This window comes from Sebastes fasciatus, chromosome 7, assembly GCF_043250625.1.
Source record: "Sebastes fasciatus isolate fSebFas1 chromosome 7, fSebFas1.pri, whole genome shotgun sequence".
NCBI classification, from domain to species: Eukaryota; Metazoa; Chordata; class Actinopteri; order Perciformes; family Sebastidae; genus Sebastes; species Sebastes fasciatus.
The window spans coordinates 14,125,952-14,140,815 of NC_133801.1; the positions used below are offsets into that span (position 1 = coordinate 14,125,952).

The window sequence follows — 14,864 nt, forward strand, 5'->3', positions numbered from 1 at the left end:
GCTGCGACGTGAAGCTTCAAATACCTTCAACTATTTCTCGCCAAAGCTTCAAAACTGAAAAAATGGTCTTCGAGACAGCCCTAGAAGCACCCAGGGAGCAATTTCAGTAATGCTGCATTCACATGGAATCTGTCCGTCTGCTGTCTATCGGTAGACGGCAGACAGACAACACCATCTGCAAAATTTAAACAACTTTCTCCTGTGTGAGGTTGTAAATCCGGTTGTAAATTCTGTCGCAGTGGACGCAAAAAGTCAAAATATTTTAACTTTGGACGGCAATGCCATCTACCGTTGCTGGTCTTCTCTGCCGGCCTCACACAATTTGACCATTCTGCTCTCATCCACTAACATGATATCCAGTTTGCCGTCGACTGTCTGATTACATGTGAATGCTGCATAACTTTCGACGAATATATGTTTAATGGAGAAGTATCTTAAAGAGGAAGTATGTTGGCTTTATTTCCAGTTATAGATGCTCATCAGTTTCGACCGTACATTCGGGGAATTTCCGAAAATTTGACTGCAACACAACAGAGAATTGCTTATTCTTAGGAAACCTACCTACCGACTGAAATAGACATGATGTAGTTTCCATCAGTGTTAATATGCAACACTGATGAGGATGTGAAAGAGGCTTATATTACTGGTCTGTTTGTATAGTTTGAGTTGGAGAAGCACTGAAGATAAACGATACTTTAACAATTTCACTGCAGCATTTACAAGATGAGAAAATCGTGCTTGATTTTATTGTGCCTGGCAGGATAACAGCTGTCTTTAAGAAGAACAGTGTAACAGGTGCAAAGCTTTGTAGTAACCAATGCATCAGCTTAACAATGTCACATCATCAGGAATGTTTTTTTATTTTTTTATTATTTGACACAAAGCTGTCATCTGTCAGCTCTCACCACAGACAATGTGTTTTATTCTCATCTTAATTCACTGGATCAAAGAATAGATTTTGAATATCACAGAATTAGTCCATATTTTATAAATCATATATTTATTCAAGATGTAGTTAGTACTAAAAAAGAACTTAGTGTGGGCCAATTTTATTTGATTTAAGACAATATGAATCTCTCCCAGCCAGACTCTGCTCTGCCAGTAAACGCCGTCTTACTCACTTTCACTTCATGTTCACATTTGAGCTTCAGGAGCTTTCGGGAAGTGCTGATGAGGACTCAGCAGTTTGAGCCTCTTAGCTGCCTTGAGAATGTCTTTCAAGACGTATATGCATGCATACATGTGACAGCTTTCACATGATAGTCTGTGCAGCAACTAAACTGCATTCTCAATTATACGTTTGGAGGGAAACGTCATGTTTTGTCACAGAGTTTGTCAATGACGTATCACAAATACGTTTGTAATGATAGTCCGCGGACATCCGCAGCAATTGACGTAGTAAAACCAGCAACGCTCAGAGTAGGTGACATAGTATATTGAGCGACCATTAATGAAAGTTACATGGTATAAAAAAAAAAACATTTTCGAGTATCAGCGCAGTGCTATCAATACATAGTCGGACGACGCACGCTACAATCTGAAAGTGAAAGTGTCTGCTCCATACGGAGTCTCAGCTCAGAGTAGGAGGAGTCATATTTCACACATAGGATGAGAGAGAGTTGACAGACAAGATGATGGTGGAGGATTTGGTGTCAAAGCGAAAAGCAAAAGCTGCTATTTGGCAATTTTTCAGATTTAAACCCAATGCTATCAGGGAACCATAACGTTAATGAAGTAATCGCCGTGAAACCTCAACCAAAGAGGCCGGACAAACAGCCACCCGACGTTAACGATCAAAGTAAGCGCGCTACACATGTTGACCATCATCTTTTCTTGTAAAATGCCCAGTGTAATCTGTAACACCGGTGTTGACAAATTTGATTTGTTTTGTTTAAATTTACAACGTTAACCACGAGTTTAAAACTATGTATAGGAATATAAATTTGTAGGAGACAAGGTTGCTCTGTGTGTTCGCTCTTCTGTACAGTGATCCAACAAACCAACAATTATGAACAACAAGCATTGGGGACTGTGTGTTCCATGTGTGTGTTTCTTGGCAATAATTTCAAGTGGGAACTTTCCTCAAATTTGAAGGCAGCTGCCAGATATGAAATATGGAGTTTAGTTAGTTGGGAAAGCTTCAACTTACTCCGACATGCTTGCTAATTGTACAGTGCAAGCGACCAAAAACAACATTCAACGTACAATACAAAACCCACACAGCCACTTGAAGTTGTCTCACGTGCGGTACAGACGTCTCAAGCTTATTTGTTATGCTTAACAACGGTGTGGCGCAAGGCGGGCGACTACACAAAGACGGATTGGATTGGAAGTGTTGTGTGCAATAACAGAGCGTGGCTGCTATTTTAATCTGTAGCCTTGTTTGTTTTCTGGATCAAACTCTACATCTGACACTTGGAGGGGGCCAGGGAGAGGGGGAAAACAAACGCACCCATGCCAGAACACATGCACGACCTCACATGAATGTGCCCACGTACATTTAATATTAATTAACAAAGGATGTGATTCAGTCAGAAAAACTTCACTTTCGTGTGAACTAAACGTGGTGTGAGTCCACAAAGGAAAAGGGAAAAACAGTTGGATTATGGTTCTATTAATGCTATTATAGATTTACTGCTCAGGAACAAGGCTGGATTTAGGGATTATCAGGTTCATGTGACCCTACCTTGTATCCAGCATGGGTCCTGCCCTTTGTGAGCGGTGTGGTGGAGCACAGCTCGATGGCCTCGGGCTCGTGAAAGATCACCGTGGGCAACGGCTCCTTCCTCAGCGTCAGCACGTTTAGCTTGGTCTTCAGCATGGTCTGAAAGTGCTGATGGAGGAAAGAGAGACACACATTGTGCTTTAGGCGAATTTACAACCAGTACCAGAGAATTATGAGCCAATATAGGTTAACATTCTTGTCAACGCTGCCGGAGGCTCGAATAAATGCAGCCTCCGCAACATCGGCATTTTAGTGTTTTGTCATTTACAGGATAAGAAATGAATGTCACCACATTTGATTCAAGAAATATATAAGATTTATACATGTGTAAATTATGGCTGTCAATCCATTAAAATATTTAGTCGCAATTAATTGCGTGATCGTCCATAGTTAATCACGATTAATCGCAAATTAATCACACATTTTTTATATGTTCAAAATGTACCTTAAAGGGAGATTTGTCAAGTATTTAATACTCTTATCAACATGGGAGTGGAAAAATATGCTGCTTAATGCAAATGTATGTATATATTTATTATTGGAAATCAATTACCAACACAAAACAATGACAAATATTAGGTGTATGTATTAGATACTGCATTTAGCATAAGAAATATGCTAAAATCATAACATGGAAAAGTGAAGCCCAACAGGCAACAACAGCTGTCATTGTGTCAGTGTGCTGACTTGACCATGACTTGTCCCAAACTGCATGTGATTATCATAAAGTGGGCATGTCTGTAAAGGGGAGACTCGTGGGTACCCATAGAACCCATTTTCATTCACATATCTTGAGGTCAGAGGTCAAGAGACCCCTTTGAAAATGGCCATGCCAGTTTTTCCTCGCCAAAAATTTTGCGTGAGTTTGAAGCGTTATTTAGCCTCCTTCATATGATACCAGTAAAAATCACAACTAACGAATTTGCGTTAACACGTTATTATCACGTTAACTTTGACAGCCCTAGTGTAAATGTGATGTAAAAAACAACAAAAGACACCAGGATATTGTGTTTTAAGCTTTGTTTGACGTGTTTAAAAAAAAAAACATACCAGTATGAAATTCAAGGCAGCAGCATTCCAGATTCACACACAGTCTGAAAACTGGGAATGAAGACTGGAAGTGAGATGGTGTCTGAGGAATGTGAAGAGCAGATGAAGAAAGCTGTGCCCTCACTACCTCCGTCAAAACAAGAGAGGAGAGCCGCCCGCTCTCATACTACAGTCCATGGGTATGTTTCCTGAAGCCGAGCAGAACCACATGGTGGATCTGGCCCTGAGGAATTTCTGGGCTTCCTCGAAACAGTCGAGACAAAAATAAGCAGCTAATGAAATCAGGACTTTCACAACTAAGGAAAAAACAGGCATATTTGGCACGTGTGCTGGGCTGTGTGTCTGCAGCTCCCCTCCATTAACAAAGATCATACAGCACCAGCAGTTAGTCAGAGAAAATGATTTCTTGTACATCGGACCTTTGAATCTGATGTTTTTTTAATATTAAACCATTTGGGCCCGCAACTGAATTGTTTATTTTCCTCTGAAAGTGTTCTCTGGGCTTGCCTAAGCACATATGTGAAGTCATTTTTGAAATCGGTCAAAACCGTTTGGTTGAAAAGTGAGTTTTTCTCATCGCACTATATCTAGTCTTTGGGCACATGGGACTGACAGCTGTTGTTGCCTGTTGGGCTTCAGTTTGTTATGATTTGAGCATATTTTTTATGCTAAATGCAGTACCTGTGAGAGTTTCTGGACAATATTTGTCATTGTTTTGTGTTGTTAATTGATTTCCAATAATAAATATATACCTACATTTGCATTAATCAAGCATATTTGTCCACTCCCATGTTGATAAGAGGATCCAATACTTGGCAAATCTCCCTTTAAGGTCCATTTTGAATGGATAAAAAATGTGCGATTAATTTGCAATTAATCACGATTTACTATGGACAATCATACGATTAATCGCAAATTGAATATATATATAAGATTGACAGCCCTAGTTTATGGCTAATTAAATGTTAGCATGCTAACACAATGAACTAAGATGGTGAACATGATAAACCTGCTTTAGGTCGTGTCTAGAAGGTAACCCCCAAATTGAGAGAGCTTGCAAAAAACATTCAAGGTCAATGCCTGACCTTAACCAGCTTGCGAGAGTTTTGCAATTTGCGTGTTACCATCTAGACTTCAACCCTTGCTTTATGTCAGCACACAGAATTGTTAGCATGTTAGCATTTACCTAAAATCACCACTATGTTGAGTCCCTTTATTATTACCTACTTTCTGCTTTATACAGATAAAAAAAAACAGACGCTAGTCCAGTCATCTATTCTAGTGAAAGTCTCAGAACATTACAAATTCTTCCATTCACTTTTTTCTCTTTGGCACTTCAAAGCTGTTTTCCATGTTGGACCTGCACTGTGTCCATCATTTTCTGCAACACATGCTCAACATTTTCAGCCGATGAAAACAGTCAATCCTGCCAAAACAGGGTACCATCAATCTTCAGTGTTGGTTTGTTTGGCAAAGCCGACCAGAACATCCTCAATCAACTTCAAGAAATAGGTCTGGTGTCCAGCCTCTAAATTCAACGCCGCTGCATCAAATATTGTTATATAAATAAATATGTTACACAGATTCAAAACATTCTTGAGTATTATTGTGCATTTCATAGCATTGGTGCTTTGCAGTCTGCCTCATCCGTGCCTGTTATTACATTAATTTGACTACATATACCTGTCATTTGGCTATATTATGCTGCTGCCACCCTGTTAATAACAATACTACGAGTTATCCTCATAAATATTATCATCATTTTAAGGTTTTTAAATTGTATGACATGATGATGCCCTACAATACAACATGCAACCTGTTGGAGCAGAAACCCCAGGCCCACCGACCCAAGTGACCCTTCATGTTGAGTGAAGAATAATAAAGAAAAGGGGGGGGGGGGGGGGGGGGGGGGGTGGTCTGTCAGGAAAGAGGAAGATAAGGCAAGAAAAAAAACAAGGAGCAGATGAAGGAGAAAGGGAGAAAAAGCAAGATGGAGTTGTGAAAGTAAAGCCACATGTGTGTAAACGCTCGCTGACCTCCGCGTCAGCACTTTACAGCTTCCTGACAGCGGCTCACATTCCTGCGGTTGGCCCCGGTACGGCGAGAGAGAGGGTTTGGGGGGGGGGGGGGCACGAAGGCTGTGGTGGGCTCCCCGACTCCTCCACCCCCCACCAGGAGCAAAAGGCCTGAGCGGAGGGTCGCTTGTGGAGTAACGCTGGAATCCTATTCATAATATTTTTACTGCATTTGAATGTTTTTTATTTCTCAAGTCCCCACAGTCTCCTCATCAAGTTACTGCTGCTATTGATTCTATTTCTGACTTTAACTTGGACCCAGGCAGGTTTTCTGTCTCCAACATCAGGCCAGTGTGGACTGGGTCGGTTTTGGATCCTGTCTACACTTCAGACCTGAACAATTGCTGCTGTCACAAGAAAACCTCAAATCTCAAAATAATGGTCCTCTTTCAGGATTATGAACCGTGGCTTGAGATTGACACTTGAGCAATCACTAAGGGGCCTGACCTCCATACACACGATGTAAATGTTTGATTTTAGTGAGAGCCTCTATATGGTGAATATTTACACCCGATTGACACCCTCAAATTAATTCTGATGTCACCCTACTAATACAAACAAAATGCTCAATGCTCAGTGTAGCTATAACTCGCTGAGGGACTTGAGGGGTCGCCAAAATACACATATCAGACATCATCTCTGTCTCCTGAAAATGACGTTCCCATACAACTAAACTGAATTCTCAATTACGTTTGGAATAAAACGTATTTTGTCAGGGATTACGATGTCTTCGATGTATCGCAAATACGTTTGTAAGTGGTCTTGTCTAGAAAGTAAACTGCAAATTCTGAAAACTTGCAAAAACTCCCCCAAGTAGCTGCCCAGCGACCTATCCTAACCTTGACCATCTTGCGCAACTTGCATGTTACTTTCTAGACACAACCTTTGTAAGTACACGGACAGCCGCAGCTCGTGACGTAGTACAAAGGCGGGAGGGTTGGTGGATGGGTCAAACAAACACCAGACTTTCCACCAGGAGACCGCTGTCATTTAAAGCCAAACAATCACGTTTTTTTACTAAACCTAACCCAGTAGTTTTGATAATGAATGAAGAATGAATTAAAAAGTTAAATGTTTACTTATTTCATATATATAATAGCTATTTTGATTATATGACTATGAGACTTCACATAGTGCCACTTTCTATCATTCTTCAGTTACCATTTAAACAACAAAATATGACATTGTGATGTGAGGTCTTTTTACTGCATCTCTTTTATCACTACTAATTACTAACTATTATTACATCTATTCATACTTACTAAGTTTTATTACTTCCACTCTTTATATATTTAGACTTGCTGTAAATAAAATCAAACCTGTTTGGTCATTTGTAAGCCAGTTATGACATTCACTGTCATAACATTAAACCTATTTAGCAGCAGGACTGTCATGCTGAAAGCATCCACACTGACTCACTGTTGCCTGTATCCATGTGATTAACACATATTTATAGCGCAAAAAAAGTCACAATAAAAAAAGAACTTGGCCGAACAAAACTCCTTTTACAACTTTTACAACAATTCAGCTATTTATATTTTATGGATGTCACGGCTCATATAACACAGTATGTATTTGCTTAAAAAACAGTACTTCCAATAAACTTTATCCCACAATATTTTACGTTTATTCCCCGAGAGAAGTACTAATATTTAAAATTGGGCGTACGACCAAGGTCAAATCCCACAGACCCGGCGCACTGCGAGCTAATTCTGAATGGCTGCTCCCTAAGTATGCTGGAAATCACAAGAAGCATCAACACAAGCACACATGCTAATTTGCCAAAGAGTCTCTACTATTAAATAATAATGACCTGCGCATTTAATAATATATAAACACTTGAACAAACGCGTCCATGAGAAAGTCAAGCAGACAGGCTTTTGGAGAGTTTGCCTCCTGCAGTGATGAGCTTAGCAGGTCACAGATGGTAAGTTAAACGTTCGGCCCCCTGAGGGAGCATTCTTACAGGAGAGAGGTTCTCGGGTCAATCTCATGGTAAGACACTGCGTAAAGACAGACCTCGGCCACGCCTACTGAGACACACAAAATAGAGGTTATAGGGATGTGTGATCATGACTAAACAGTAGGAAACAGCTGGAAATGATGTTAAGAAACCAGCAGACGCTAAGTGGATAGATGTTCCGTGTCTAAAAAGCATGATAATGTGAAAAAACACACCCCTCGGATACACAAATGGCTACTGGTTCAGCCTGACAACGTGGTAAGTCATTAAAGTACATTCATAAAGTCAGTTAGGAGCTTAACACAGACCTCAAGACCAAAACAGTTTGTCAACAACATTAGCCTGTCTCACACACATCTGCACACACCAACTCACACACACACATATGTAGCGGGCTGGAAGATGAAAGAGTGTGTAGAGCTTTGTACCAGATGTTGTAGGTCTGTCTGCAGAGGGCAAGACAGTAAGACATCACTGTTTGGCATCAGGTCTGAATCTAATTTTTTCCATTTTCAAAAGACAATATATTCAGGTGTAGAGTCAGGCCTGGTCCAGGATCAGAATCCTTCTTAATGTGCATTTCTATGAACAAAAGGTCAAAAGATAATTCTGTATCGCCGTCACCAGCCTGGGGTTTCAATTTGTGGGTGACTCCTACAATCAGTGTGGCATCCACCACCACGTCACGGCTGGTCTACATGGTCTGGAAAACAACCATGACAGTTAGTGTTAGTGAACGGAGCTTTAAAAGAATCTCATGATTTGTCTCAATGACCAAGTGGGACCAACTTTCTATGGAGGGAAACAAACAAATGAGCAAGTAAGCGAGAGCATCAAGCATCACACCTTTGAGCTGCACATTGCTCCTCCTATATAAGCTAGCAAAACTTAAAGGCGCCCTGTGGTGTTTTCTTGTAAACACAGTTCTGTTTACATTAAGTGTTACTCACCAAAAGTAAGTGTGTGTATGCTTGAGGCCTAATGCCTAATTTATACCTCTGCAGAAAAGCTTGTGAAGAGCATCCGCAGAGCCACAGAGATGGTTTGCGGAGCTCTCAGAGAGAGAGAGAGAGTTGCAGAGAGGCGCCACGCACCTCCTGAAAAATGTGACTACGTGCCAGGCACTGCAGACGCTGCATAAGTTTGACTGGACATTAGAGCCGACAAGTGGGATTTCTGTAACAGGTCTGTACCTCACACCTGTTACAACAACAATAATTGTATTAATCCTAGGCGCTCCTCCTCATCATCCAACTCTAAGTTGTGTTGGACCAAACTTATATGGAACTATTGAATCACGCCTATCAAATAAATCAAAGACCGGCTGACAAAAGGATTTGAAAACTGCGTGTCTAAATCAAAAAGCAATGTTTACATCCGTGTTTGCTTGCCAGCAGTGTTCTTCTTCACTGCCTTTTGCTGATGCATTGCTACGTTTCTTGGGATGTTACTGCCACTTGTTGATTAGTGGAATAGTAGGACACTATTGGTGAGGAGTAGTGGCTAGAAGGAAGCATGCAAACTGGGGGTATTGATCTTGCATAGCTACGGTTAGGATAGGTCGTCAGGCAGCGAGTGTTGCGAGAGTTTTTGCAAGTTTTTGCAGATCTCAGATCAGATTCCGCAGTTTCCGGGCTCCCTTCTAGACACGACCACTGGCTAGGGGTTGGAGAGCGTCCTTGAGCAAATGCACGAGACACTAACCAAATGGAAACACGCTCATAAAAACATTGTCCAGCAGCGCTACTTGTGGTCAAAATCTCCACAGGGTACCTTTGAAGCCGGAGCCAGGTATTTTGCTTACAAAACAACAGGCGCTAAACTAAACCACTGCCATTTACCAGTGAGTAAACAGCACACAGGCTAGAGTTACACATCAAATGAATTGTTTGTGAATTGGCTCCTCAAAGCGAGGCCAGTTTAACCAACAAACCATGTCTTTCCAAACAATGCCTTTACTTTGAAGCTTAACAAAAGCCTGCGTCATTCTGGACGGTCAACCAGCTCTGTTCTGCCCTTGTTTGTATCTTAGACGCCATTTATACACACAAACACATCCATCCTCCTGTAACCTTATTGAAGGAATATGCTGTGGTTCTACAGGTAGAGCGAGACGAGGAGGTTCACTCAGCATGTGGTGGCAGTCACTTCCTAAAGCCAGAAGAAGGATGCAACCACTCCAGTTCATTGCATGGTATACGGATTGGGCAGTGTAACTTTCTAAGCTGTCCCTCTATGTGTTTACAGCCACCCCCTCTGATCCCGGGACAGTTTATGAGAGGAAAAATGTCTGAACGGGCGTGTGGGAGGGACAAGGTCAATGATCGGATGTTGTGATTGGTGGGTTACTACTTCTGTAGGAGGAAGTGGGTATTAAAGTACCCAAACCTCAGCGCCTGGGGGTGGCAATTTCTGTCTGGCAGTAAAAACATCAACAAATCTTTGACGTAAACAATGAACCCACCGCAACATCTTAAATAGTCTGCACGGCGCCGCCAGGGGGGCACAAGAAAACGACCTGCTGATGACGAAAAACACGGCCAACTGTCAAAAAGCATTATTCAGCTACTGTCAGGTAGAAAACAGTGTACAGCGTCCAAAAGAATCGTACTAAACAATGAACCCTCTCGGCCTCTCAGGTCGTAAACATGGAGACGCAGCATTTAGTCGCTGTGCACCACAGACGATATTAGACTTGCACCAACTTTGACCACTTTTATGTTCTGCTCTGCTTTTGACTGAATCTTAAAAACTCACCCTGAACTCTCTTGCCCTTCTAGCCTGTATTAATGTCTCCTTAAATTCCTTTAAAAAGGTTTCTATTCTTTTAATTAGCATTTTAATGTTTTTATGCTGTATTTCTTTCTTTTTTTTTAACGCATTATATAAAGCACTTTGAATTGCCTTTGTGTATGAAATGTGCTACACAAAAACTTGACAATTCATTTTCTGTCGCTTGATTAATCAATTAGTTGTTGCAGCCGTAAAACTTTCTAAGGCTGAGGGATTAGCCGACTAATCGGTTGTTTTGGTCAACTAAGATTTCTTTTTAGTCGATTAGTCGTTTTTTCTGCTTTTCATGCTGAATGATTTATTTCCAATAAACTTATGAGCCGGTAAACACACAATTTAATTGCCTTTATTTGATAGAGATAGTCACAAAAGGGGACGACATACAGTGGTGCTTTTGTGTGATTTTTGCACAAACTGCAACTTCCACTGTTCATCCCCTTGATACTGAACTAACTCTGTCTTCAGCTCCACTAGCTCACATATTCGCTTCCACTTCACCACTCACTTCCCACGTAGACACACACTCTGGGACCTACACTACTCTTACAACAACTGGTTCTAGATAGGGCCATTCACATTTTCACGTCGGCCTCCGCGGTTTTCCTACGTGCTTGGCACGCGGGAGAGGCTTCAATCTGCAACCTCACCACTAGATGTCGCTTAAATCCTACACACTTTAAGCCTGACCCAGCAAATGGAGATCTGAAAACTGCTAAATACAAAGACATAACAGGAAAAGAAAAGTGAGGCCAGAAAGTGCGATCGGTGGTATTGCTCTGAACAAAAAGACTAAATTGCACAGCTGAGACAGTTCAGTTTTAACCAGTGGGAAGGATAAGACTGTCAAATGCAAATCCATAGAAAACCTTGAAAAATTATGACTTCCGCAAGCAAGAGATTCTGCCCATTCATTGAATACGAAGAGCCAAAAGTAATTTGTTCACGAGAGGCAAATGTGTGCTGGCTGAAAACAACGTGTCAAAGGAATCATGGGAGTTTTGTGCCAGTCTGCTCGTGGATTCCTTTTGCCACCGAGGCCACAGTCTCAACAACATAGCTGTGGCCATAAAGCGACCTCAGACAGACAGAGAGACAGACAGACGGACCAAGGGGACAGAAACAAATAAAGGCAGGCGGAGATGGCCGCAGTAAAGTAAAGATGCACAGACAGTTCCCAACATGTTTGACCTCAGTCAGCTATTACTGCACTGTCAGGTCCTGTTTGTCAGAGTCACACACATTAAAGTGTCAAAAGTGGAAACCATGGCTAAAGGAAGAGCTGCTGACAGAGGGGAAACATGTTTGGTAGTCCTAGGGATACTCAAAAAGGAAGCACGTTGTTGTATACACGCTTCACCCGCCTGCCAACGTACATATGAGTGTATATACTGTATGTGTGTGCGTGCATTTGTGCCCAGACCGCTGCATATTGTGCAACCTGCTGTTGAACTAACATGGCCTCTGCCTGGGGAGGAAGGGCCCCCGAAACTGATTGAGGCATGTGGTCAGCGAGAGGTAGGAGGAGGGATGGGGAAATAGACCCAGAGAGAGAGAGAGAAAAACATGATGCAGCACTGACACACAGCATTGCAACACACACTTTGGTTCCTAAACACTTCCGATGGGCAATATAAAAGCAGCTTGCCATTGGTGATGCCTAACTCACGCCACGACCTGTATCTCCTCACCCCCACACCTCCATCTATCTCCCCCCCACCCCCTCCTCCTCTTCCCTGCCTGAGCGTGAGACAAAAATGCAGCAAGACATCAGGTGTTGCTATGGCAACAGAGGACCGCACAAGTGAGAATAATTTGGACGGATGCCATAGTGAATGAAAACAACAACACAGAAGATAATAAACACTAGTACAGTCTAGATCAGCTACCTGATGTCTTCAGCTCTAGAAAACCCTGCCATTCCTGACCCAAAAGAGGTGAAGGATACCAGTCTAAAGGATGGCCGTTGCCACGGTTACAAAGCAGGCAATGGTCAGCTATTGCTATCTTTCTATAACCACTTTTCACTGTAAGGGTTTTTCATTCTTATACGAACTGTAACCTTTTATTTACTGATCCAAAAGATCCTGGCAGTCCATGTGGACCGTTACCAATTCACAAGGGTTTCTGCTGCTTACCCCTAAACCAGAACAACCTGGGCAGACTTTGTTGACCCAAATTCACCTCAAAAGTCATCCATCAAGTTAAACGTTGCCATTCAGTGTGTCATAGTTTTTTGAAGTGGACAGCAGAAACGTGCTAAACTTTCTATCAACTCTGGGCCACAGCTGGTCTCCAGGAGGTAAGCTGGTTTGAGCCAAGTGGCGGTTATCAAAAGTAGGATTTCTTTTAACACGCAAACCTGCCTTTTTTCCTCCAGAAAAGCACTGCAATTCCATAAAGCTGGATCCTACATTCCCCATAATGCAACTCATGAACGACACAAATGCCTGTGTCTTTCAAACTCATTGCCCCCAGTTTGTAGAGCATGCTTCCTTGTTATTTTATAGTCTCCAAGGCCAAGCTGAGAGAACCCTGATGTTGTGTTATTTTCTCAGACTCTAGAAAGCTCCCTTCAGAGACCCTCCAACTGTTCTCACAGGCAGTCTCACTCCCCATGATGATAAGTAAACTGATCTTCAAGTGTAAAACCGGTGGGGTGCCACTTTAAAGGATAGCTTTGCTTACACTTTTATATGTGCAGAAAGTTTCAGTAAAAGCATATTTGTTCATTCACACAGAGAGGCGGCATGATAACGTGGGAGCACCCTGTTCTGCAGCCCTGTAAGCCGTTAAGAAATCAGTATAGTGCTGATGCACAATGTTAAGGTTTGGGTAAGTTGATAGCATGACAATCTAGGAACTCATTGGCTATCGGTTTAACGACAGATAAGCATCTGGGGGCGAGGGGCTATATTTCTGGGGTTCCGGTGTAGCCAGCGGATATCTGGGCCAAGACTTCCTTTTCCGTGCGCTGCTCATTGTTAACAGTCCGATCAGCAACTTAAGATGCGAGACAGGAGCTGGAGTTGAGAGACGATATGTACGACCGGATTGCTTCACAAGTAGCCAGTTTATAAGCTAATTATAAAAAGCTAAATCATCATCAGACAATAGCCGGTGGGTTTCCAGATTGCATTTCAGCCAATGTGTTCCGCCTCTTTTGCTTTCCACATGGACCGTTTACCTCTATTCAAACAAAGCCTACTTGAACGTAATTGGTCAATACTACTCAGAATACAAACAGAAAAAAGAACGCTTCTGATGCCAAAATCTTATCCCGTTGCCTACAGATTCTACATGTGAATGCAGAATCTGTTTATAGAGATGACATCCCAGTTCTATCACTCTGTCTTGAGCACAAAGGAGTGGAAGTGGTGGACTTTTAATCTAAAAACATACAGTGAATGGTATTAGACTGGGGCAGGCTATTAAACATTCAGCACATGGTTAGAGATGGGTAGACTAAGACCAGTGAATAAATAATCAATTAAACCAATAAATTACACTTTGATTTAGGGGTGTAAGAAAATATCGAAAAAAAATCAAACACTGCGATATATTTTGTGATACTGTACTGATTCTCAAAAACACTGTATCAGTTTTTAATTAATACTCTAAATGCAAAGATCAACTCAGCCAATACTTTATTTCATTTGCAAAGATATGTGCCCTCTCAAAGTAGTGCTATGATGTTGGATGTTACAGGGACTGTGATTCATGAAAATGCAGATCCCTCTGTTCAGATTGCTTAAAAATATACTTTTTTTAACTCAGATTTTATGCAGATGGTGGTGTGTTCTTTATACTATGAGAGGTGCTGTGATGAATAGGAACATAACCACCTCAAATTATTGCGAACCTTGCAACCACATGACTGTTCATGGGGCTATTTGTCTGTTTAGAGTGGGATAGTTGGCAGTGACTGGAATGATTCACTTACTCACATGCACTTCCCAAATTTACTGAAGCAAGGGGAGAAACAGGGAGATATATGGTGAATAAATGACACTTGTTGAGCTGGACACTGAAAGTTAGTTTATCCAAAAATCACAGCAAATTATGTTCAATCAAGCTATAGTATATATAGAAGTATAAATGATAGAATGTTATCCAATGGGTGACAGTTCTGGAACGGGAATATGGGCTACATTTCTCTGTATACAATGTATTGTAATATTCGAAATATGATCAATAAAAATGTGTTCTAGAACGTGGTTGCTAGGCGACACATGTTCCATTACTCGGATGTTTAAATGAA

The 14,864-nt window shown here is 41.6% G+C and overlaps 1 protein-coding gene across 1 annotated transcript in view; it reads right to left on the minus strand.

The window, feature by feature from the left end:
• pid1 (phosphotyrosine interaction domain containing 1) overlaps positions 1-14,864 on the minus strand; it is a 34,654-nt gene that overhangs the window by 18,750 nt on the left and 1,040 nt on the right. The window contains exon 2 of the mRNA XM_074641751.1: positions 2,687-2,833. Within this exon, the coding sequence (XP_074497852.1) occupies positions 2,687-2,833 (147 nt within the window). The remainder of the gene's footprint in view (positions 1-2,686; positions 2,834-14,864) is intronic.